At 37.0% G+C, this 25,360-nt stretch overlaps 1 protein-coding gene across 1 annotated transcript in view; it reads right to left on the bottom strand.

Annotated features, from left to right (window-relative positions):
* Positions 1–25,360, bottom strand: part of LOC124153231 (dopamine D2-like receptor) — a gene marked incomplete at its 5' end in the record, with an annotated part of 144,842 nt that overhangs the window by 66,216 nt on the left and 53,266 nt on the right. The window contains one exon of the mRNA XM_046526329.1: positions 23,680–23,932. Within this exon, the coding sequence (XP_046382285.1) occupies positions 23,680–23,932 (253 nt within the window). The remainder of the gene's footprint in view (positions 1–23,679; positions 23,933–25,360) is intronic.

Here is a 25,360-nt window from a genome sequence, read left to right as displayed (position 1 = left end):
CAGCCTTATTTAGTAACAGCGTCTTCAGACTATCGAAAACGATTCAAATGTAATGTATTATTTTTCTTCAAAGATCCCATTCCATGGAAGCCTTACAGGTTACTGAGATGAAAAATAGAGTATGAAAAACATAAATCGAATAGTTGCTCTTCACTTAGCTTATTCAATATCCTGAAAAGAATTCATATGCCCGAATAAGGATTACCCTCCTCAAACTAGGTCGATGTAGGACTAAAGCCCATGTTTTGAGTATAAGAAGAGGCAGTATAATCCCAAATGAATGCCATATACGGATATCTTCATGAATAGGGTCTATCCATTCCGTCTTTGTATCCTTTCTTGTTATTATAAAGTAGGGTTTGTGATTCATTTGAAATGTAATGATCCCATAATCTTGATATGCGGTGCTTAATTTTAAACTCTTCAGCAAGAAAATTTTCTTCGTATATTAATTTATAAATCATCTCAAAATACCTACTTACACGTTAAGACATTTATGCGACAGGAAATCAAAAAATTCAAAAAGACACGTAAAATGGGTTGACCTCTTTTAAAAGAAACCTATGCTCGTCAATGATTGTGTTCAATTGAAAATAAACAAAATTGAAATGATTGCAATTAATGAAGAGCTATTGATTTCAAATGAGATACATGATGCGTATATTATATTTTTTAATCAATTGCAGAAAAACGTACTAAAATAAGGGTGACCTGTTGTTATTTTTTGCGATCGAGGCAATTTATTTGGCATTTATTATTCAAAATAATATATTAATGACTGGCCATTTAGCCTAATTTAATTTTTTTAACGTAACATTGCATTTAACGACTATTTAGCATAATTGGATTTTTAATTATTTTCTGGGGCCTGAAACAATTTTTCACCCAACGAATACCCTCAGGGAACACTCCGGGACCACATTTGAATCACTTGCTCTTCAACCAATATTCCACATTTATAATGACGAGGAATAACAGGATACCTTGTAATAATATCACATTGGTGATTTAAAAATTTCTTCACATTACTTTGACTTTGGGCATTTAATGCCAGCTTCTCAAATCCTGCCCTTTCCTTCAAAACGTTGAACTCAAATAAATCAAACGGAACCAATACACTCGACGTTCTTGCAAAAAATCGTTCTAGGGTCCTATTGGAAACATTTACCCTCTCAGCTGCTTCCTTTTCTAAAAGAGATATATCAGACAAAATTTTCAAGATGAAGGTGAAGACAAATATTAAAAGTGGAATATCACTTTTAAATAGCTCACTAATGGTTAAAAATATAAAATATCTCGCACTTTCAGGTGCATTAAATGGATTCAACTCGGGTATTCAAACGGATGGATTGGTCCATAGCTTATTAAGCTTCCAGGATTTAAATATTTCCCGTCATTTCCCGTCAGTGAATAAGAACCTTGATTGAGTGCAAATCGGCTATCGAAGCATCAGTATCACGAAACAACAACCTCAATAGAAATTAGAGAGAAAAACTTTCTCAGTAGATTCATTAGAAAAAGGGGTGCCTACTTCCAGTCCGAATGTATTGGAAAATTCAGCTCGAAATACCCACTCCAGCCCCTTACGGTAGTGAAGGCAGACGAAAATGAGTTACAGAACATAAGGGCCAAAGAACTGCTTTAGGCCATTCTTTCTATTCTAATTTCCCACCCTCCATCAATCTGGGCCCCGTAAAGAGAAGCGAGGAATGTCTAAAGCTTGAAAGATTGTTCTCTTGACCTTAAAAATATCCAGCAAAAACACAGAAGATGTTCCATTAAAGCCCTGAGCTATAAATTTGCGAGATTCCGAAGTATAAAAATTTCCGAAATTATAAAATTTTAAAAATTTCCGCCCGTTTAAAGGAAACCTCAGCAGTTCCAGTAAAAGTAACATCTTTTTGAGGGCAACTGACGAAAAATTATGAAGTGCAATTCTAAATACCGAAAACAATGACTGTTTCAGAGGTATTTTTTAAAGGAGAAATGAGTTTGCACTAATAGGAAATACTCTTTAAACGAATATAATAGTGGGAACTACCTCCAGGACAGCAGCACGGATGGAAGGAGACTAAAAAAAGAACACGGTTAGTGAGAGAGACATAGCTAACAACATACGCTTCGGTATAGTCATTGGAAAAATGAAAAAAAAGAATGACAGCATCCATTGTAATAGCAAAGGTCTCGCCGCTGGACTTCGGGGACGTGCGCGCTGAGGTCACGAGATATATTTGCAAGAACTAGTCTAGATATTCACGTAGTAGGCACAGAAGGCGGAAACCCCACGGCTGGCCCCGTTTCCGTCGTACCCGGGGACAATAAAAACGGCAGAGGAAAAATACCTTTGTCGCAATGTGCACGTACCCCTGACCCACCGGAGTGCATTATAAGAGTACAGCCGGCGAATGCACGAAATAAGGGACGCAAAACAGTTTTTTTTTCATTTTATTTTACGAAACAAATCAGTCGAAAAAGTGCGCGGAAATTCACTTACATTAGTCCTCGAACGTTAAAGCATGCACAGACTGAAAACGGGGTGATTATCTTCCCCTGAACTAGGACTCTGAAAACATCTGAGACGAAGAAAAAACTAACCTTGTGGTTAAGACCGGTGAATTTTTCCCGCATAAATGTGCAACAGTGGCTGTTTTGTAAACAACTCACGATCTCTGTACAGCAGTAAAAGGGTGTGTGCCCGTCGAAATAACTTCGGGATCTCTTGGGAATGCTGTACAAGGGAATACTATGCTATGGAATACTGTGCAGGGGAATATTATACAGGGGAATAATGCACAGGGGTACACTGTATGATGGAATACTTAGGGAGGGAGACTAGTAATAAATTAAATAGCTGAGGAATACATTTGCTGCCCATATTATTTTTTCTAAAAGGTAATTCCTCATCGAGCAATTGAGGGTGAGATAACAAAAATGACGATTTTAAGGATACGTACTATGAAATTGAGGCTGAAGCACTATTGCTAGCTCTGACCATGCTAATATCATTACTAGAACCATTACCAAAAATTGAGAAATGATGTAAGAGGGCTAAAAACATAAATGATAAAGATTATATTAGAAGTTAATTCAATCGTTTTTTATGAATTCGCTCCCTGTCGCATCAGAATGACCATGTAATTTAGTGAGATACTAACATTTTAAATCTGAAGTTATGTTATCTCTTTGTGCAAAAGAAACAAAGACATGGTTTTGATCAACCGAAGAAAATCAAATTGTTTAAAAAGTATATGTATTTGGCTCTTCGACCCCAGAAATTAGTTTGCTGATATGGCTAGCAATAATCATTACTTCATTATCATCCAAATTTGCAATGGCTTTTAATTTAGACTTCCTAATAAAATTTACAGTGTAGTTAAACTCAAAAGGCCGATTGCTCCACGAGGCAATGGTTAACGATAAAATTATCGTCGTAAATATGTGTTTGATTCATAGGTCACGAGCAACTTGCGTATGAAATTTGTGTCAATGATATCACGCAAAGATTCAAGAGGCAAGCATATCCAGCGTAAATGTGTAAACTCCAAAAGATGTTATTGATCACGCAAGGGAGCATATGAAAAATAAGAACATACTGAATTTCTGAATCGCATATTTTAATGAGTATAATGAAGTATACTCCTAAGAAAACCAATAAACTTAATCGAACTGCACTCAATGTTCACCTTAGATCTCTTCTGTATGGAATTTGGAAATGAATTTTAATTAATCATATTGTTTTGATGTGCAAAGTCTCATTTTTCTGTCACACTTAGAAAGCAACGAAAAAAGCATACGCGAGTACGAATGAGCTATTATTTAAGCGATAATGATTAGTTTTAAATTATCCTCAGGGGAGCATTTTGTCTTGTGATAGCAAAAACGATATCATAAAAAATTCTTACCAAATACCTACCATTATTACATTATCATGTCTTGATAACGATTATGATAATTATTTGCTACGGTTATTTTCATAGTTTCACTGACATCATCACATTTCCATACCTTTAACTATACATAAATGTGGCTCATAAGGTGCGAATATCTTATTGATGGTATCACATATTGCTGCCCTATTTTCACATAATGCAAAAAATTACGCACATTCATAAATATCCACATTCTGTTTCGAGGGTCACATTGTGAAAATGACATTTGGAGTCGAAATGTCACTTTCACCTTGAAAATTACATAAAAGTGCCGAAACCATGGTTGGTAATGGAGCTATATGTTAAAGTGTGGAAATTACCTCTTGTTGTTTATAGTTTATCACGGATATATCGCATTTTCACCACGTCAGGCCTGTAACGACTTCATAGTTTATATTGTAAAACTGAGAAAAAATCATCCACGTATTAACAAGTACAATTTCACGCTACACGGGAGCAATTGCTCAAAGGGAAAATAGATTTAAAAAAACCCTTTTCTATCCCTCCATCAAGTTGTTTTACATCTCCTCGACTGCGTAAAAGAGGCTCTACAGTAGGCACGGTGAGATTTGACGAGGGTTGAGGGAGTGATGGGTGCTTTAGGAGAGGGAGGACGGCATCCACTCCTTGTACGAAGAGGAGGTTGCCCCGGCAACAAACGCGAAAATTCACCGTCCTAACCACCGCCTCGGCCACTACCGCTTTTTTCGGACGAGGAACCCGTCCCTGCGGCGCACCGTACACCTCCCTCGGCCGCAGCGGTCGGAGTAAAAGGGCCAATGCCCCCTTGAGCATCCCAAACCACCCTCCACCCTCAAATACTCGGACCGGCCCACCTCTGCCAGAGTTACATCCCGGATTTATGCGGTGGGAAATAAATACAAGAGGATAAGAAAATTGTAGGGGAAGGGAGTTCGCTTCGGAGGTGGGTTCTCTTGGGGGTTAAGAGGGTTGTCGGGGAAGGTGGTTGTTGCATGCACATGAGTGGGATGTAGAAAGTCTCATTCGAGGAAGGTGGAACGGGTAAGGACTGCTAGAGGTGTATCAAGATAGGGCGGGACAAATGGATTCGGATTTCTTTTCCCCCGGTTAAAGGGCGATAAAAAATAAAAATAGGAAGAAATCCTACACTATATGCTACGATATGTCGTAAATGTGTATTTTGGAGTGAAAGCATCGAAAAAATAGTTAGATGACCACAAAGGCTTGAATCTATAATACTTATTTGACACACTCTTACTAGTACAAAATATCTCAGTAAAATTTCTCAGGCAAAAGATATCGAGTAGGAAACGAACAGTTTACGTAAAAAACATTAAGTCAAATGAATGATTTTTATATAAGGAGAGAACTATTTTCCTAAATTGGTGGGATGAGTAATGGCTGCAAGAGTTGAGGAAAATGTTTTACAAATACCCCTTTCTCATTGTTGAAAGGGAGTTGGAAAGACGTATGGCACAGTTTATCAGTGAGAAACACATAATAAATTTTACCCACAAATATTTACTTCAGTATATAATTTCCTGGGCCCTAACTACTCTGCAAGCATATAATTTTATTTTTTGTAAAAATATACACCCTTAGGGAATGTATTCTGAGGTTTGGTTGAACAAATGGTAGTTTCCAGACGTGGAATATTTTTCCGGAATTAGTTGGATGGATGATTACTGCAAGAGTTGGGATAGGACGAATTGTTGGCTACATTAGCTAGAATTGGGCAACATTCTGCGCAATCGTTAAGAGAATAAAGAGAAATAAATACATGCAAAATATAGGATGACTTTTTACTTGAAAGCCTGGTCACACTACCATATGGGGTTAACGAATTCACCAAATTGCCGGAATGTTGGGTTATTCACTAATATGTTTTCAAGGTATACCTGCCTAAAGGAAAAATACTCGATGCTAGAAAATCCTCACAAATTTTATGTAGAAAATTGTTCGCACTAAATGAAAATTGAAAGGATTTTACGGGATTCAGGAGTTTTATGTAATAAATTCGAAACATATGCTACTTTGAACGTAAAAAAACTACTTACATACTCCAAGAAAACAACTTAATTTCATTATTAAATACTAAAAGAATCTTTTCCTCAATAACTTTAAATTATTTCTTCACTTATCTTTACTTTAAAATAGGCACTTTATGGGAAATATTTTAAAGAAATATGAGAGACTATTACTTCATCTACGCACATTTTGGAGTGAATAAATTAAATTATATCCATCAGTTGCAATTCTCTGACTGCACAATGAATTTAAGAGTAAAGAGAACATTGAACTTGCCTCCGATGAAAAGAACAGCGTGTCAAATTGCGTTAGCACCCTTTATCATGTAATCTAATTAAGGATTTAGCTAAACAAAAATTAGGTAAATTTATCAGGGAAAAGTTACAGAGGCCGACCTTAAAGTGACTTCCTTGACACGATTTGCGCATGCCCTATGTCCGGGGACCATCCTATTCACGGTAACAATGGTCTAACGTAATATAAATTAAGCCTGTATTGTCAGTAATTATAGTACTGACTCCAACAGTAATTACGATTTAATGAAACTAGCACAAACAACGTTAATGAGTTCGTTTTAGCTAAAAGAACAGTAATAACCCAGACATAAGAGTTAATTTACTATTTCGTGTCTGAAAAGACATAACCCAAGGCAAATTAATCAATGATTTTAAATTTTTTCACCCGTAAATCACTGCGTCTAAATTTGCTATTATTAGAATGTTATGCTATTTTCCCACAACCGCCTTTAGGCCAAGCTAACTTGAAAATTATGGAGTCACGGGATTAATTGAACTTATAATCATGATCTTGTTTGTATATATCTAAATTAATTTTTTATCAAATAGGCTATATATGGTGCCAGAAACGCTGGTGGTAAACAATCGATTGAATGCATGCGGTAACATAAGTGAAAAGAGAAAGAAACAAGTATGGGTTTCTGAGATGAATATCTATTACTTATACAACTTCTTTTTTTTAATAAAGCCGGTTTTCGCTAAATTATATTCACCATCAGCCATAAATTACTGTCAATTTTCAACTGCAAAATTTAAATAAAGTGGTATAAGTGATAGTTATTCATCAAAAAACCCTGAAATGGAATACCAGGGAGTTAAAAATGAGCTAGTGAAAGAAACATGAATAGGGTAGTTTCCTTCATCAAACAAAACGAAAGGCATTGATTGTGATTCGTTACCCACCATTAGTGTATTCATAATATACAAATTATTTGGTTCTAGAAATACCGGTTTAGACGAATGGCAAGGGTCAATTTTATCCTCATTTGAAAAAGGCCAGATTGGCGCCCATGCGATGCCACTCCACGTGATGTCACAGGGACCTAGTTTCTATATGAGTAGATAGGAGTTTTACATCGTCTGAGGTTACCAATGTATGCATGAGGCACAGAGCTCAGGGAAACATGTCTTAATAATCACCTATTAAAACTGGCTAAGGTCGGAAAGTTTCCTTCGTTTGATAAGGTAGCAATAATCCATATTTAAGCCAAAAGCTATCTTCTAGCAGGGTACTCAGCTACCTGCAAGCAGCCTGCGTCGTATCAGCGCCCAGAGCCTCGCCCCAAGGTCAACTCACTTGCGGCAGCAGGAACCAGAACGACGTCACACGGAGTTTTCCCGGCATTCATACTTTCCCGTCGCGTTTACGCGCGCTTGAAAATTTTCACTTTTCATTTAATCGCGAAAAATAGATATCGTCATTTAAAAATCTAAAAGCGTGAAATACGTACTCCAGGAGTAATAATCTTTCGATTTAGGCAATAAAAAAATAATAGGAAATCACCCTATTAGCAGTACTGAGGACGGAGTCAAACAAATTTATTCAAAGTTGGGAACGTATCAAAGTCCCAGTTTTCCAGAAACTGAACCTTTATCTCACTCTCCGAAAATGGTTTCCCATTTTCGTCTCACCGATTGCGGACCACGCATTTCTCCCCCCCTTGTTTGAACCTGGGACCGTAACCTAAATCCCACCTCCTTTCAACCCCAACCATCTCACTCCCACACACAGGAAAACCTACGTCAGTCCTACGCAACGGCACCGAGTACAAAGCCTTGTTATTCTTCATTGTTGTCTTTTTACAGTCAAGTCTCCTAATTGCTCTGTTCCAACTCGTTCGAGAAAATACGCGCAGAAGGAGGTGAACAATGAAAGGGGGAGAATGCGAAATGACTGCAGTGATGTGGGACCGTAATGAGGCCCTGAGCTAACCCCAATGGATTGCTCAGACCGAGGGAGGACGGGGATAAAAAGATACCACTGGGTTTTCGGTAGGGACCCACGAAATCTAATCGCTCGAGAACTCGTAGGAGGTTCGGTGTACTCGAGCGCATCCAATGTGAATACCAATACCCTTGTTCCCTTTTTTATCAGATATATCCCTCCGCTCCAAAGAAATGTGTGCCGTTCCTTCAGTTACTGCATTACCAAAGGGAGGAGGTTATCGACAGCTTTCTGGCAAATTCCGGAAAGATATCTACTATGACAGCCATGCAATAACATATTTTCAATAATGAATATAGATTATTATTTATTACAGCAGTAACTTTTACAATCCACCGTTGTCAGAGAAAAAAATATCTCAATTTGGATTTTAGTTCTGTAGCGTCATCAACAGATGCTTTATTTCAAATGACATGTTGTTGCAGCCTTGAAATCAGGATTGCGCAAGGTTTTTCTTGGATAATAGTTGATTCTAAAAGTTATTGTTATAATAAATAAAATTCCACAAAATGAGCACTATTACCATATCATTTGTGATGAATATGCAACCTTTAAGAGCTCAGTATATAATTGCATAGTAAAAGAGAGGTTGTGCGATAAAGGTGAAAATAATCAAGAAATGAGTAACTTTCCTTCACTCTTCCTGCATTAATAAAGAGAAGAAAATATAGACAGCTTTTTGATAAATCATGGAAAATATCTACTGTGCTAGCTATACAATTAGGTATTTACAATAAGGAAAATGCAATCTTGAACAGTTTAGGATGTAATTGCATTGCAATAGGTAAAAAAGACCACGCGGGTGACTCAGTAAAGCTATCACCGTGGCTGGTCCAGTCCCGATATCATTAAGTTAGTAAAAAAGAAGTAATGCGATGACGGGGAAAATGATCATTATAAGTGAAAAATGCATGAAGAGTAAATGTCAGTTGTATGATAGATGTTGCTGCATATCTTTAGACGCCTAAAATTTTTTTTCTTTTCTGTGGCGTTGCAATGTTGAATAAAATTGTAAAATAATACCATTTTGAAGATATCTCCTCGAATAATATGTGGGATTCTGTAGAATTCCAGATTTACAACTGCAGCGTTTTTTGTGAGGCATTCGACTATTTTTCAGTATGCGTTCCGCAGTTAGAAAATAATTCATAGGTTTAGTAAGCTTGATATCTTTCAAATTCCCACGTTCTATATTTTCCTATCAAAGTTTATATCCATGTGTACACAAAATTGCTCTTTCAGAAATGTGTTCTGACAGAACTAGTTTCTGAAAACCATGATAGGGACAGCTACTGGATTTTTTATAATATTATTTTCTAATTATATCCATGAGGGATCGCATTAAAAAAAATAGAGTTTAAGTATAGACCAAAAAATATATAAAGAATACTAGAAGAGAAAAGACAGCTCTCCAATCAATCTATGATGGAAGGGATTAAACCGAAATGTACATACAAAAGAATTCATGAGAATATTTTCACTATTCTGCTGATTATCACAATAATATTGCAAAATAACAGTTTTCTGGGACTTCCTGGTCCAAGAAATCCCATTTTCCCCAATGTTGCCAAATTGATACATATTAACAACTTTCTGATGAATGCCCTTGCTTATCCTCAATAATGGTATGGTATGGCATTTGGAGAAGGCGACCGACAGCCGAGGTCATATGCGCCACGAGGGAAGGGTAGGTAAGGAAGGGTGGAGAGAAACGGGGCGTCGGCATTAGTCTACTATTAACGAAAGGCACCAAGGGGACCACGGCTTCACGTCCTATCCGACGGACGGAGTGTTGCGCTTGAAATGTCCTCCACACAACACTCAAGCAGGGATCGGGCAGTCTCTGAAAATTCTCTGCCACCGCCGGGATTTGAACCCGAGCCCACGGGGTGGGAAGCAAACACTTCAGCCACCACACCAACCCATTCCCCATCTCCAATAATTTTGATAATATAATTTATCTTTCTGGTTTCGACGTCTGAGATAAAAGCTACTGATAATGAAGAGTTCTTTGTAATACGAAGCGATATACAATTGAACTAATATTATATGAGAACAAATGAATCAAGAGTGGCACAAAAAGCGTAAAAAACCTGTTTAAAATTAATTAGAAGCATCCAAGGTACTGTTCTCCTATTCATTAAATAATAATTTTCTAAATGGTGTTGCTTGGTAAGCCCAACGCTGTATTCGCTAGCGTTGGATAAAATAAATTCAGTTCACAGTCACTCAAATTACTCTTGTGCCTATTTTAATTTAATTCCGCCAATTACAGGAAATAATTGAGCAATATAAGCGTTAATAGCTTCAAGGATCCACGTTTAAAAAATGAAATTAAAGTGGACGGCGATAAAACCATTAACGGCCGATAAAGTAATTTACTGCAGAATGGAATAGCTATAATGATTTGTGCTCTACCATTGAGGCAATTTAAGTTAGCCATAAACGTTAAATAAGGCCATTGAAAACGGGAAACGGGAAGGAAATTGCTTTTAAACAAGTGGAGGAAGGAAATATGGGCACAGGATGAGGGTTAGCCGTTTCCAGGCGCCCACATGGTTATCCTGTTTTCTTTTTTAAATGGAAAATCTACAATTCAAATCACCCAAGGTGCTCTTTTAGAACAGGTGTCTAGAGATTAACAAGGGATGAGTCATGAGAGATGGGTAGCGCTGGCACTCTTCGACCTTTCTTGCGCACTGCTCTTGGGCAAACATTCCATGTCGCGAACAGTCAAATCTTAGCGTCCAATTAGAAACGGTGATAATTTAAAATTGAATGGTAAGACTCTTTCCAAGGGAATCACTATATTGAGGACGAATTTGCTATTTTTTACGTAAGTTATGATATAACAATCAAGAGGTTCTAGGCAACATGTAAAAGACTTCAGGCACAGTAGTATTTTATTGCGTTGCTACAACAATTCATAATTATTAAAAGAAGCTACTAATCACCACAGGAAGAAATATGAGATCGGGGTACATCAAATTAAAATGGAAATAATTACTTAAATAAAAAATTGTAGCAGTTGCTACGCACACAGAAAACATATTTCACCCTGAAATAAAATATTCAGGTTCCATTTTCATAAAAAAGAGTCACCGCTAATGCAATTAATTAATTATAGGCATTTTCATTTCGTGCACGAATTTACTTATTCATCTTCATCACCTCGAAAAAAGCTCATTTAAGGCCTTTCACATCGAAGGAAATAAGTTGTAACAACGACTACCACACACAATCATGCCCTGGGTAGGGACACAATACCCAGACGGGATTCGAACCCGCGGCCTTCGGTTTAGTAGGTGAGGATTTAACCCCGCCGCTACCGAGGCTGCTCTACATCCGCTAATGTGCTTAAAAACTGTACAAATCCATGCATTATGATATTTTCACGCACATTTCAATCAAATCCGTATCATTCGTTTTTGCTATCATATTATGTACATATAACAGGAGAACATATGATACACGTCATCGATATGATCTTCGAATGTGTCACGTAAGCTGTATCATCGCAGGCCCGTCAAAACGATGGAGTCGCCTTCTTTCGCATTCTAACAATTAACAATCGAATTAACAAAACTGAGCGGAGTCAAATGAAGCACTACGTCGAGATTTATGAAAAATCTAGGCACACTTGCAATATACAAATGTAATGCTCGTTACCGACAATCACGGCGCCGTCAAATCGAGTGAGGAGAGGTCTTTATTGCCTAGAGCAGATGTTTTTTTAAATCTTTTCAGGCCAGTTTATAAACGGTTCTAAATCCCCTTATAAAGTATTTTTTTTAGATAAAATATTTTTACTTCATATTTATAATTTCCGCAGATGGAAATGTTCAACAAAAAAAACGTCGAAGAAAAACTTTTTGATAGCATTCATATACCATTAATTTGCAAACGTAATTTCTTTTAACATTTCTATATTGCCATAAAGCTGCCAAAGCCAATGATTGAAATGAACAGGAATAAAAACATAACATTTTATTAAGGCAAAAAACAGTTGATTCATTGTATAACTAAGATGAAAAGAGTATAGCATCTGTGTACCTAACCTTAGTAAAAGCCTTAATCGATCACTTCACAATATTTTATAAGGCAACGGCTTTCAATATTTATTTCACAAAACATTAATACCTTAAAATACTTGAAAACTTTGACGTTAATGAAGAGACCTACCGTAAGTTTAACGAGCGAATATATCTCCAAAGCAAAGTCGAGATGGATATTTTTGCTCCTCGGGAGGTGCCAACAGAAATTCCGTTCGAAGAAATATGGCGAATACAAAAATGTCTAGGAATGTAAAGATCAAATATTCCAATCGTTTTATACACTTTATTAGGAATGCTACAAAATCACGGTTTATTTTAATGTCTTACGAATTTTTCTTAAAGGAAAATTAGTAAGACATTAAAATAAGACATATGGGTTGCTTAAAGTCGAATGTGAGGAGTAGTTTTCACTGTTCCGTTTTTTTCTGATCCTTTAAAATCCCGCGCATAAAGTATTTATTTTAGGAAAAACTGAATTGACTTTATTTTTATAATACCCACAGAGGGTAAAAAAGTTCACCAATAAAAACGACACAGAAAAGCTACGTGAAAGTATTTCTTCTATACCATTCATTTGCTAATGGCAGGTCTTTTAAAATGTATACATGGCTATAGAGCTGCCATATAAAACCCTAAGAAAGAAAAATAATGCACTTAGCAAGTTCACTCAGCGAAATATTTCATCTTTCGATTATGCTCGAGAGGATATTCCTTTCCCTCGTTCTGACCGGTATATCGGGCCAGCCAAATTCCATGACGCGCAACGTAAGCACCACTGGGGAACCGCAGGGTGTGAAGGAGGTCATTTAAGGAAGGGCAATAGGTTAGAAGGTCATATACGCAGCGATGCTAAGGTAATGTGCGCTACTAATTAATCAGGGGGCTCGATCTATGGATATAGAGGACCGACCCCCGAACATTGTTAAGTCGAGGGTGATTGAGCATCCCGTGGGCTGGTTTCGACAAGCTCCCATCAAGGCAGTGGAAGGCACCGGGTGATTACCCACAGTAGCTTTCCGGGTGGAGTTCTTTGACGTCTATGAAAAGACCTTCCGCGAGTTTAACGAGCGAGTATGTTTACAAAGCGAAGTAGAGATGGACATTTTTTCACCTTAATAGGCGCCAATAGAATATCCGTTCGAGGGAAGATGACGCATAAAAAGCCGAATAGCGATTTGAATAACTAAAAGTTAAATCGTGTTTTTCATTTCATACACTCGAATAGGAATGGTAAAAAATTACGGTAAATACTTGCTAGCAATTCTGTATGGGATAATAATAAAAGAGTTTAATAGAATAATAATAATGAGATGCATAGGAAATACACAGGAAATAATATAATATACAGGAAAATAATAAAACAGGTAGATGCAAACAACCAAAATCACTTGGACAAAGAGCATGCAAAACAAAGTTAAATAGAATTTTAAATCCAAATGTCATTAAGATTCGATTAAGGCCAAAATTAAGGTTCACATGTAATTTTTAACAACATGAATATACAAACACGTGTTCCGCAAAATTAAATTGACTTAAAAATTTATTATTTTATCAACAATACCACTCAAAGTACGGTGATACTAATGGAATAATCATAAAACATATCCCAAATCATTTAATTTCCATACCTGAATACCAAAATATTATAAACTCCATTCTTCCAACGAAACATGTCACCAAAAAAAGTTTAACATACTTTGGAAAGGCCAGATTCTACTAAGTTTTTTGCTCTAGGGGGTGACTGATGCGATTTCATCTCTTTTCGTTGAAGAAAGAGATTATCATATGATGGCCATGAGATTAACTTTCTCAAATTAAGAAATTAAACGGTACATAAAATCCATCATTAATTTGTCATGTCGAGTGCCATAGAATATTAAACAATGAAATAGTTTGATTTAATAGGCAGTACAAATTGAGAGAAGAGAAATATTTATTTAATAATCTTCCCCTTTGGTCAAGGAAATAACTTCGAATAGGTAACTTACGATGGAAATAAAAAGAATACCTCAAATAATTCTCATATTTAGAAAATGACCATTTACATCTTTGAAAAAAATATTTAATCAATTTAACAAAATAACCAAATTTTTGTAATTTTTTATTGTATTGAAGCCAATTTAAGTGAGAATTGATCCATAAGGGAATCGAGACGGTATCTTGACCGCAATATTTACGAATAAGGTTTAGGTACTCCAAGTTCCGGAAAAATTGCGAAAGCATTACTATCCCTGCCTGAGAACGTTTGGACGGTAATTCAACTAACTTAATTTCTGTTTTATGAGACATTACGATCTCATCACGGAAGAAATTTTTGTTTAAGGTACGATTATGTTGAGCTTCCTTCCACATATGTCTAAGTGATTTAATAATAATGGGAAGGACTGTGTGTAAAACCCCAGTTGCCCAGCGACTCTAGATGTTGCATCTTACCTGAACCAACATCGTGGATGATGAAATATTAGATGTGATAGGCTATTTGAAACCACCATAAAAATGTAGAAATATTCTGTAATATAAGTTATGGTACCTCTAAAACGATCAAGCATTCCGCGTGGTATATAGCATAGTAAACTATTGCAACATACAGAGAAAGCTATCCTATCATCTCCAGCCTGGGAACATAAATGTAAGCAATATTCACCGAAAGATTAGAAAGCATAAAATCTTGAGTTTAAACCGCAACTTGAGTGCAGAGCCGTATTTCATCAAATGAGACGGAAAAATAGGTGTATACCGCAACTGCAGGTGCCACAGGCGCTCCTGGTGAAAGGATACAAATCTAACGGACCATTCACCCTTTCACGCCGTGCACTTTTTTCACCAACAATAATGTTCTTTATACGTGGCGTAATAAAACGATTGTTCACCATTACGTTTTTCAACACTCACACAGCTATAATTCTCTCCGGAAGGCCACTTATATTCCCGTGACCCGTAAGGGAGATTCGCGCCCATGCATCCGTAAAACAAAGATCATTTACCGAATTACCCGGCGCCACATTTGGCTCGTGTGTGCAAAAATGTGGAAATTTCGCCGCACATAAGAGTTCTAATCCTCACACTCACGGCCCCTCTCGCCCCTTTCCCACTTTAGCACGCTCTGAGCATGAAATACAACGCTGCGCAGTCGTAAACAAGTTCAACGCCAGCGTTACTCCGACCTTTACACTTATCTGCACTTTTATTTATCAATGCTGCCATCTCATTTCTTCACGATAAATATCATGCTAAATAGTACACTATGCTGCACACAGTGTTATACGGAATCCTTGGATTACTACGGAATCGTTGGAAAAATTAAAAAATGCTAGAAATCAATTCAACGATTTTCCATTCGGTACTTTTTCTAGAAATTTGACTGTGCTACGCTGCCATTATTATGGAAATTCCGTATTCTCACTTATTTAACCCCATTGGTGTACCAATCGCTAAGGAAGTAATATGCTATCGTTGAAATTTGTTATTTAAATTGTAATTTCATTGTTAGAAAGCACACCAAATTATTTTTTCATTTCTAAATTTATATTCCAGAGCGTTTTCAACACTAATTGACAAAAATGAATTACAAATACGTTTAAGCTACAACAAATGACATACTGATTATGTTTTTACGATTAGCATACACAAAAAACCAGCTTCCCAAGTCACATTTTGTGCAGATAGCATAGAAAAATGTCTGTAACGTCATACAAGTCTCATGTATTTATAACCAGAATACAAATTTAGGAACGAAAAAAGGATTTAATGAACATGATTAATATGGAGTCACGTATGCATCACTATGAAATACTAATCGCACAGTCACTGGGCGGGATAACATCCATACTAGCCAAGCTACAACTCTGGAATCTGAGTGGTGATTTATATACCATATACAATTAAATGCTTAGCACATAAGTATAAATTCATGTAAAAGGGAGCGTAGATAATGGCTGCATTACGGCGTTTAGAATCCCTCCGCAAACAAGCACTTCTCTCGTGTTGCTTAATTTTAATTAATCTAAATCGCTCCGAATACCCCTTGAGTTTGCAAGATAAAAAATATATTTTAGTTCTAAGTTCATTTTACCTGATTTTAATTAGTTTTGTGAATAATTAATTACAACATCGTTATTTATCATTTAAAAATGTTTTCATTCATGCTAACTAAATCTCCATCAGACATTTTCTTCATAAATTTATGTATCTTGCTTTAGAATTATAAAAATTTCACTCCTCTCCACTAATTGAATATTTATTTCCACCCTACTCCGTATAATCTTGAGTTGAATTGGATTCCGAGGCGTGGATACTTTCTCTTGAATTTTCTTTCTTTCTAAGGGAAACCTGATTAATCTAAATATTCATGTTCAATATCCAGGAAAACAAGTTGAAAGCTTTGGAATACCCAGTAGGCACATTCTCTGGAACGCCAGTGATATATAGTTTTTTGGATATCGCACACAATGGTTCATCCACCACTCGTGGAAGCGCTATAAAAACCTAATGAAAGAAGCAACTTCGTATGCACGATACCGCACCCTAAAAGGCTTTTTTTTTAAGCTGTCTTTTAAAGCGTGTTCCGCATGATCATATCCCACCGTGAATTCAATGGCACATGGCAGGTCGTATGAATACAACATGTAGGTTAAAGCAATATTCTGAATAATAATGAAGATTAACTTTGATGAGAGGTATCTATGTAAAGGTGGTAAGATCTACATCTTCCCACAGTACCAAGTAAAGCTGTGAGGTATTATTATTCGAGAAAATAGGCAACCTTTCGATAAATGATGTTTCGCTCCTGCAAATCATTTGATAGTCAACTCAATTATATTTAAGGTAGTTATCAGGGAGCTATCATCATTGCTGCTCAGTGGATAACGAAAAAGAAATATCAACTGTCATTGTGGAGAAAATCTTCAATTATTGTATAAAAAGTAAATGCTCAACGCAATTAAATAAAAATACTAGGCATGACAGAAGAGAAAAATCATAAATGTAAATATGTAGTCAATATTCATGTACTGTGAATGATGGATGCTAGAAAAGCTCTCATTAACATTTCAAACTATCATAAGTTCTTGATGGCGACACTTTAAAAATCTATGCCAATTACTGTGCTTTGGGTGAAAATAAGATTTTGAAATTTGAGAAAAATCATCTGTAGGCCAAAAAAATATCAAACACAACCTCACAAAAATGTCAGTGCTTTGTACTTGACCATCTTGATTTTATACACCCTCCAGAAGATAAAATTATATTATTAATAATGATTATTTTAATTATTATGCATATTAGCTCAATGCACCTTAGAGGAATTTATACAGCAGCAATTAGACTTAGCTTGAGAAACATCTTTTAGGAAGGAAATTCAGGAAGAGTAAAACAACTTACTCTACCCCCAAGTCGGGGACCACATGTTTGAGGAATATAAAACATTACCACAGGACTCAACCACGTGCGGCCAAACCTTCACGAAATCTTATGCAGTTACAGTACCTATGATCCGTCACTGCCAAGCACTTTTAAGCACTAAAACATCAAACAAAAGCAACGCGATACATCCTTTAGAATTCAACCCGACTGAAAGGAGAGCGTATCTCAAAACTCTTATGCATACATGAGTACGAAACACGTGGGGGTTGCTCATCAATTTTTTCCTCGGAGAAGCACAATACAAAAAAGAGAGCAACGAGAGATGGCACCAGAATTGATAAAATCGGCCCGGTACAAGAATGTCCGGGCGGGATGACGTGGATTGACTCAACAATGAGGGTAACCTTGGGAAACGCAGTGTGCCCACTTCTAAGTTAATCATTGGGACGGAACGCGGGTGGCAACAGTCTGGCTAGAGACAGAGAGGATTGAGAGAGAGAGAGAGAAAAAAAGCAGTAAAGGGGGTATAATCTTTTTTTGCCTACCTCCCTTGCAAAATTTAGGGGGGGAGGGGGAAGAAGGGGACGCACATACATGCGCTAGCAAAGTTGCAAGTCTCCGGGGCGTAACAATCCAGAGGTCTCTCCGACGTCGTTCCCCCTTGGCCCAAATTCTCATTAGTCCGTGCGGATGGTATGAGGGGGGGGGGGGGGGAAGCGAGGGCAAACGTTAAAGAAGGGGTATTGCGGCCTTCCCCCCATGGGCGCAACCTCGGGGCCACAGATACAACGACGACAATTATGGCGGATCTGCTCGGGCGAGGTTAAAATTTGCGGCGTCCAATGGGATTGGGGCGAGAGAGTGTGACATGGGAGGTTTTAAGCAACGGTCGCTTTTACTCGGTTGGAAGGGGAAAAAAAGATACGACAGTAGCGAACTACGTCGCTGCAAGATCGTCCAGAATGAAGAGACACGACGCGAACTGGGAATATTTCGGCCTGGCCAAATCATTATTCGGGAAATGAAATAATTAAGCCGAACCAAATCCCCCTCTTGATTAGGCTCCTGGATTATTCAAATTCCTCCTCTGACCTCCACCTCGTTGGAGGAAAAGTTGAATTTATCATTCCCTTCATTTAATTTTTTCATCAAAGATTTTTTTTTTGGTTTCTTGCGGTCTGAAAAAAGTATTTTTGGTATTATAAATTTTGTATTGCCGTTTCATTCGGCCTGAATATAATTCCGTTTTTTATTTTTTATTCACTAAGCGCAAGGGATTTTGACGCTTCTGACTGACTCCTCATCCACTCTTTATTCGACGACTACCGGAATAAATATTTTTTTACGTGCCCTTGAGAATCAGGACGTCAACATGTTGAATTCCATTATTATCTGTCTGCGAAATGAAGTTCTCGGTCGCGGGTAATTTAAAGAATGAAAAATGGATTCTAAAATCGTATTCAGCCAATCCGTTTCCTCAAAGCAAAGGAGCAATGCGTGATGAAGTACAAGATTTAGTTTTCGAAACAAAGTGGAAATTTAGAATAATAATTTGACAATTGATGACCAATATGATTGCTAACAAAATTGTGCAACAACACTTGTTACTAACAAACTAGTAATTTGGCATGAAAGTCAAATAAATTAATCTTATATTTTTGACATGAATACGTATTACTCACTAAAAACCTGGTAGCTCAATACGGAATATAATTCCGATAATTCTTGAACAAATGAATCTAAAGATACATATCTGTTTAACTAATAAACTTAAAGTTGTATCATTGTACTTAGGGGTTGAGTTTAAATACTTAGCACTGGAAGAATAAATCAAACAATACGTGTGAAGTATATGGTTACTTTTGTAATAGCAACTTATAAACAGCAGAAAATATACATATATAACGAATCGTCTTGCTACATTACCAGGCTATTTTTATTATGAAAACTACTTATTAATTCTGCCATTTACCAGTTTTTATATCGTAATGAAGTTCATAAAAAGTACGAACTATAAAGCAAGAGGAGATTCCAATTTTTCACATTTATTTTTATACTAGTTTGCGACACGTACGATCAGCGTTTTGATCAACACAACCTCAAATTACACTCAAAGTTTCTTTACTGGCAGCATGAATTTTTTACATTTTAGTGCTGGTTAGAAAAATATTATTTTTTAAGACACTCGGTATTAGTGTAACAAGGGAACGTTTTGATATCATGCATGTATGCAGGGAGATTAAATAAAGTGGTTGATTGTTGAAAAAATAACTTTTTAAATATTTCATTGGGAATTAATTGAATGTATAAAAACAGCCATTTCGAATAAAAAACGAGGGAAATTATTTTCTTAATACTATTTCTACAAAATGTCCTCAATGTGCATTTAAGGCATTCTAGCAGCCTGGCCTGGGAATTTTGCATAACCTTTCGCAGCATGTTGACAGGTATTGTCGCTCTCACATATGCAAATCTTTGTATGTGAGTTGGGATGGTTCTAATTGGATAGCTTTGAAATACCTCGGTTTTTAGGTAGCCTTACACCATCTTTCACTACCTCGATAAGATTTCACCATTTTTATAAGCGCTTTTCTCTCCAGGCCAACGATCCATGGCAACTTAAATGGCGGAGTGTGCAGTTGGAAACGCATCATTAGCCTTGCCCCCCACCACTTCCAAAACTCCGTCTCAAGGCTACCTGCAATCATCCGGTTTCCCTGGCGGACCTAGTATATGCTCCAAAAAATACGGTGAATTTATATATTTCTTTCTATCATTGTGCATGTTTTCCGACGGGAATTGCGTATCCTAAAAACGTGCACTCCACTTTAGTTACCTCATGACTTATCGACAAAATTTAAATATATCGATGACTAAGTTCTAACAACACGTATCTTAAATTCGGCCAGTTTGAGACAGGTATCTTAAACAAAGTGTAATAACATTGAATAAATAAAATACAAGCAAAAAAACTATTTTTTGCAAATAAATGCTTCTTTATCAGTTTTATGAACTTTTGGTTTTTAATTTCAGTTTACAAGTAAAAATATATTCTTCTTTCTCTCGCCTGAACAGTTGCTATTTTTGAGATATGTGTTGTTAGAACGCAGCCACCGATATAAGAAATTTGAGAAAATCAATTGAGTGTGCCTGCTTCATTGATACAAATTTTAACATTGTTAAAAGTACTTTGCCGAATAGATTGCTGAAAAAACAAATGCTATTGACAAAATTATCTTTCATAATCATCATTAGTCAACAATCCTAAGATTGGTTTGACGCAGCTCTCCTTTTCTCTCTCCTATCCGCTAGCCTTTTCATAGCGACGTACTTATTCTCTTTTACATCCTTTATAATCTGTCCTATGTAACTCATTCGGGGCCGTCCATTGCCCTTCTGCCCTTCCACTTGTCCTTCTACAATTGTTTTAATCAAGCCATCATGTTTCATAATGCGGCCCACTAAGTCTGCTCCTTAAGGTATTTAGAAGACTTCTCTTTTCTCCCACTGTTCTTAGCACTTCCTCGTTACTTACACAGTCGATCCAATTATCTTCATCACCCTAAGGTAACAACACATTTGGAATGCTTCCACTCTGGACTTCGCTGCTGCTGTCAACTTTAAGTGATTGAAATTCCAAGATTTGAATGGAGTAGACCGGATATTAAAATGGTATTATAAATATATACTTGACGACTGGGCGACAATTTCATCCATACACCTGAAACTTGTCTTGAATTTAACTGACAACTACTGGTAGGAATCAAAGTAACCAATTGCCATGGCACAAAAAGAATAACGATTTCAAATTCTTTGTTAATTCAAAGACCTCCGATAGTAAAACTGGAGACTTTTCCTCCATGTATAGAGCCATAAAAATGCGACAGAGTGTGTCACAAGCGATAATTGCTCAGAGAAACGATTAAATGTTTTGAAAAAATCAAAAAGGCCCTCACAGATGATTCTAATAAATTTTTGGCGATGCAAAATGGTATCAAAAGTGAAAGTTCCAGCTCTGATTACCATAATTACATAAAAAAATGAAATTTTCAAAAATTCACATTTTTCATTCTCTTTTTAGCTTTTAATCCCGCAGAGTTGGTTAATCCTGCTTACAATCTCCAGGGATGAGACAAATTACCTTTTATTCCTGGGAATTAGCATGCCTCAAAAGACCAATAGGCCATTAAATGCCTCAGTTATTATCTTCATAGGTTAACTGGAATGAATTGTGAGAGTTTTAATGTTCAATTACGTTCATGATAATATCGCTACAATGAGCACTGAAGTCAGATATCCACTAGAGGTTATATAGGATGATGAATACACATGTATTTTACTTCGGTGTGAAATCTCGAATGGCCTGATTACATTGGAAAATAAAAGTGAGCCCTTTGGTGCAAAATTTTATTAATCCTCTTTGATTGTATAGAGCTGCAATTTCCTTAAGAGTGAAAGTTTGGGTTGCAGAATTAAAAGTTTCGCGCGCGTTGCTTACACGGAGGAGATATCGCTGATATATATGATAGCTTAAATATCACTATTTAAAGTCACACATAATAAAGCAAATATTTTATGCCTGTTCAGATTAATAGCTCAGGTTAATTTTAGGGGAGTTAAATTTCGCTAGACCTACGTATGGGAACGACTACATTTTTTGCACTGATATCTACAGTTTCAATACATTTGATTAATTTACTTAACGATCGCTATCGTGTCGAGAACGTGTCAAAAACGTGTACAACAGTGGCTTCCAAAGATAAGCTGGTAAACTGAGGAATCACTGATCAGTCAAGGATACCAATTCTTCTTATAATGTACTGAACAAAATTAAGGTAAATATTTTCCCCGAGAAACCCGGTTTACTCTCTCTACCAAATGTGCCAACCTACTCACATACACCAAACGCTTCTCCCTATACTAACATGGAAGTCTTCTCCTGAATATCCGGACCCAAATGCAAATTGCCTCACCATAAGACTAGGCAGAGTGGAGGAAAATATCAAAAGACCCAAGTATTTAATGACTCAACCGGTTTTGCATTTTGTGGAAGCCACGAATGATAAAACGCCGCACTTTCTTTCAAGTGAATCTCTGATAGAAAAATCTTTTTTTTTTGGACAGTTATGACTCAAATACAGCACACCAAAGACAGTTTACGCAGGATAGGCCATTTTATAAGTTAGAGTGATTTCGTCCTAAATATAATAGAGGGAAAAATTGAAGATGCACTTCCTAGAGGAAAGCATACCGATTAGGTACTTAGGGCAGCGAAAAAAGGACACTGAGAAGAGGAAAACCGGGTCTGCATGCCTAGGCACTAACTAGGGAAAGGAATAATTGAACAGCTGCAACGGAATTACTTCAGGATTAAAATACTATGTAAATAATGTGGAAATAGCCGAGGCTGCCTCAATTAAGTCTAAGGACTAGCCTATTTTACCAATGACAACTTCTTATTGCTGATACCCTTTTCCAGCTTTTTTCCTTATAGTTTAAAATTCATAAAAAACTCACTTGTAGAGATTTATTTTTCTAGTTTTTTAATATAATAAGATCAGCGATACGTACAATCAACATTTTGATCAACCCAACGCCAAATTTCACTTATAGCGCCTTTTTTTAATGACATAATAAAAAAAAATTTCAGTCCTTGCGAGAAAAATGCTATTTTTACAAAGTATTTGGTAATAGGGTATCAAGTGTAGGTGCATTTAGAAGTGACTCATTTATATGCTCCAAAACTTTAGTACAATAATGATGCGCGTATAACTATACAACAGGGTAACAGCAAGGGTAATAAGGCGCAACAGGGTATCACTAGAGCCAAATAAAAGACACGTTAAAAGAAACACTCACTTGGGAAAATTTTCCGGTGGGAATTTTTCTTTTAAGTGTTTTTTATTTAGTGCTAGTGACTTGCTATTGTATCATTAAACGTATGAATATACTCCTTCATTCATTCACACGACGCCGTAAGCGCAAACATACAAATAAATCCTCGGGATGGTTCGCAGTGGTATGTAAATAATGAGACAAGAGCCGAGATTGCTTCATTGAAGTGCGTCTCAATTGTCACTTACCTTGAATATGTTGTAGTAAAGGAAGACCATGATGATGCAGGGGATGTAGAAAGACGAGAGGGACGAGTAAATGATGAAGTCGCTGTTGTAGAAGAGGCACAAATCAGGGAGGCGCTCGGGCGTGTTGTTCAGGCCGAGGACAATGGGCGAGCCTATCGCAGCTGAGATGACCCAAACCAGAGCGATGGTCAGCCACACTCTCCGCTGGCTCTTGTGCTTGGCGTACTTAATGGGCTGCGTCACCGCTATATACCTGAAAAAAAAAATAGAAAACAATAAATAAGAAAAGCTTTCAAAAGATTTTTTTTCTTTCGAACACTAGAGGAGAAAGATATAGGCATGTGCATTTCGGTAGGGGTACATACCGGGGATGAAATACGAGCTTAAAGGTTTCACCGTTAACAATGGGAGCACCGTGGTGATTTATTGGATGGCAGAGGCAAAGTTTACGGTTGGGATATCAGCGTCTTATTTTTCGCGCATTTCAATAGGGAGACGAGCAAAGAGAGAATGCGGGGTCTGCATTTTTATTCACCGATACTCTTATTAGTTTTCCCAAGCTATTACTGCGCTAGAGTTGAGATGGAATATGAAGTATCAAGTTGAGGAATACGAGATGCATATTAACACGACAGTCAGGAATTTGCTTCAAGTGCGATGCTAAATTAGCTCATGGCTTCATGTGAGTCGACGATCCGTAAAGACGGATAAAGCATTATCTGGTCCCATGCACATTCTCCCGTTTTGCGTGCACGCTGCTGATATATATGGAAGAATAATAAGCATTCGGCAACTCACAGTCTTTAACTCTCAAGCATAGACATGAGCACATAACAATATGATTGAAAAACTAGAATAAAATAGCTTAGATTAGCTCCATCAACTGTGTATTACAAATGACTCTGCAAAATAAAAGAAATATGACAAGGAAACTGACAACGGAGAAATAATATACACGCAATATAATTTATAGGCACAGACAATCATTTTTAAAAGAGCCCAATGAAGTTATTATAAACGCTATTTCTACAATACAAAGAATAGTTGAAGCCATTTTTTTCAACAACACCAAGAGAGTACTGTTAGAATAGCGTGCTTAGTCGTTGAAAGATACCCAAGCCTTCCTGTCTAGCTCATAAATATGGGTAATAAAGCGGGTTGCCATATGGGCAGTTGATCGACACTGAAGCGTTACTAGATTGCAGAGAATATAATGGGCAATAATGAGGCAATGGAGAGAGTGGTGGAGATAAGAAAAACATACACTTTGCACGCAAGCGCTCACGTATTCGTACGCAGAATTAAAATGCAGTCGGCAATGAATGCAAAAGAGCAGTACTTTGAAAGATAAAAAGAGAAGTCGAAGGAATGATGGCGCAAGTGAAGCAAGCACGTGCGAGAGGTTCAAGACGAGTGTCTTGCCAAGACCCTCATTGAGGCAATTTTAAGAAGGAGTAACGTGCTCTTCGCAGTACGGAGACTCGCTCATTGAAGAGGTTCTTTCGAGGTTATTAGTGAGGTTCGAGCATTGTTTTCAAAAGAGCCTTTATGGCACTTGCACCCGTGCAAGAATCGAGCGTACTCAGTTTTTTAAGGAGCTTAAGATCTCTCTCTCTCAAACACGTTCCTTATAAGGTACAGTTAAACAGGCGAGGCGTTGAATTACCACTCAGCATCTCAA

This window comes from Ischnura elegans, chromosome 2, assembly GCF_921293095.1.
Source record: "Ischnura elegans chromosome 2, ioIscEleg1.1, whole genome shotgun sequence".
NCBI classification, from domain to species: domain Eukaryota; kingdom Metazoa; phylum Arthropoda; class Insecta; order Odonata; family Coenagrionidae; genus Ischnura; species Ischnura elegans.
Note: the sequence above shows the minus strand (reverse complement) of the source record. Positions and strands in the feature narration are given on the sequence as shown.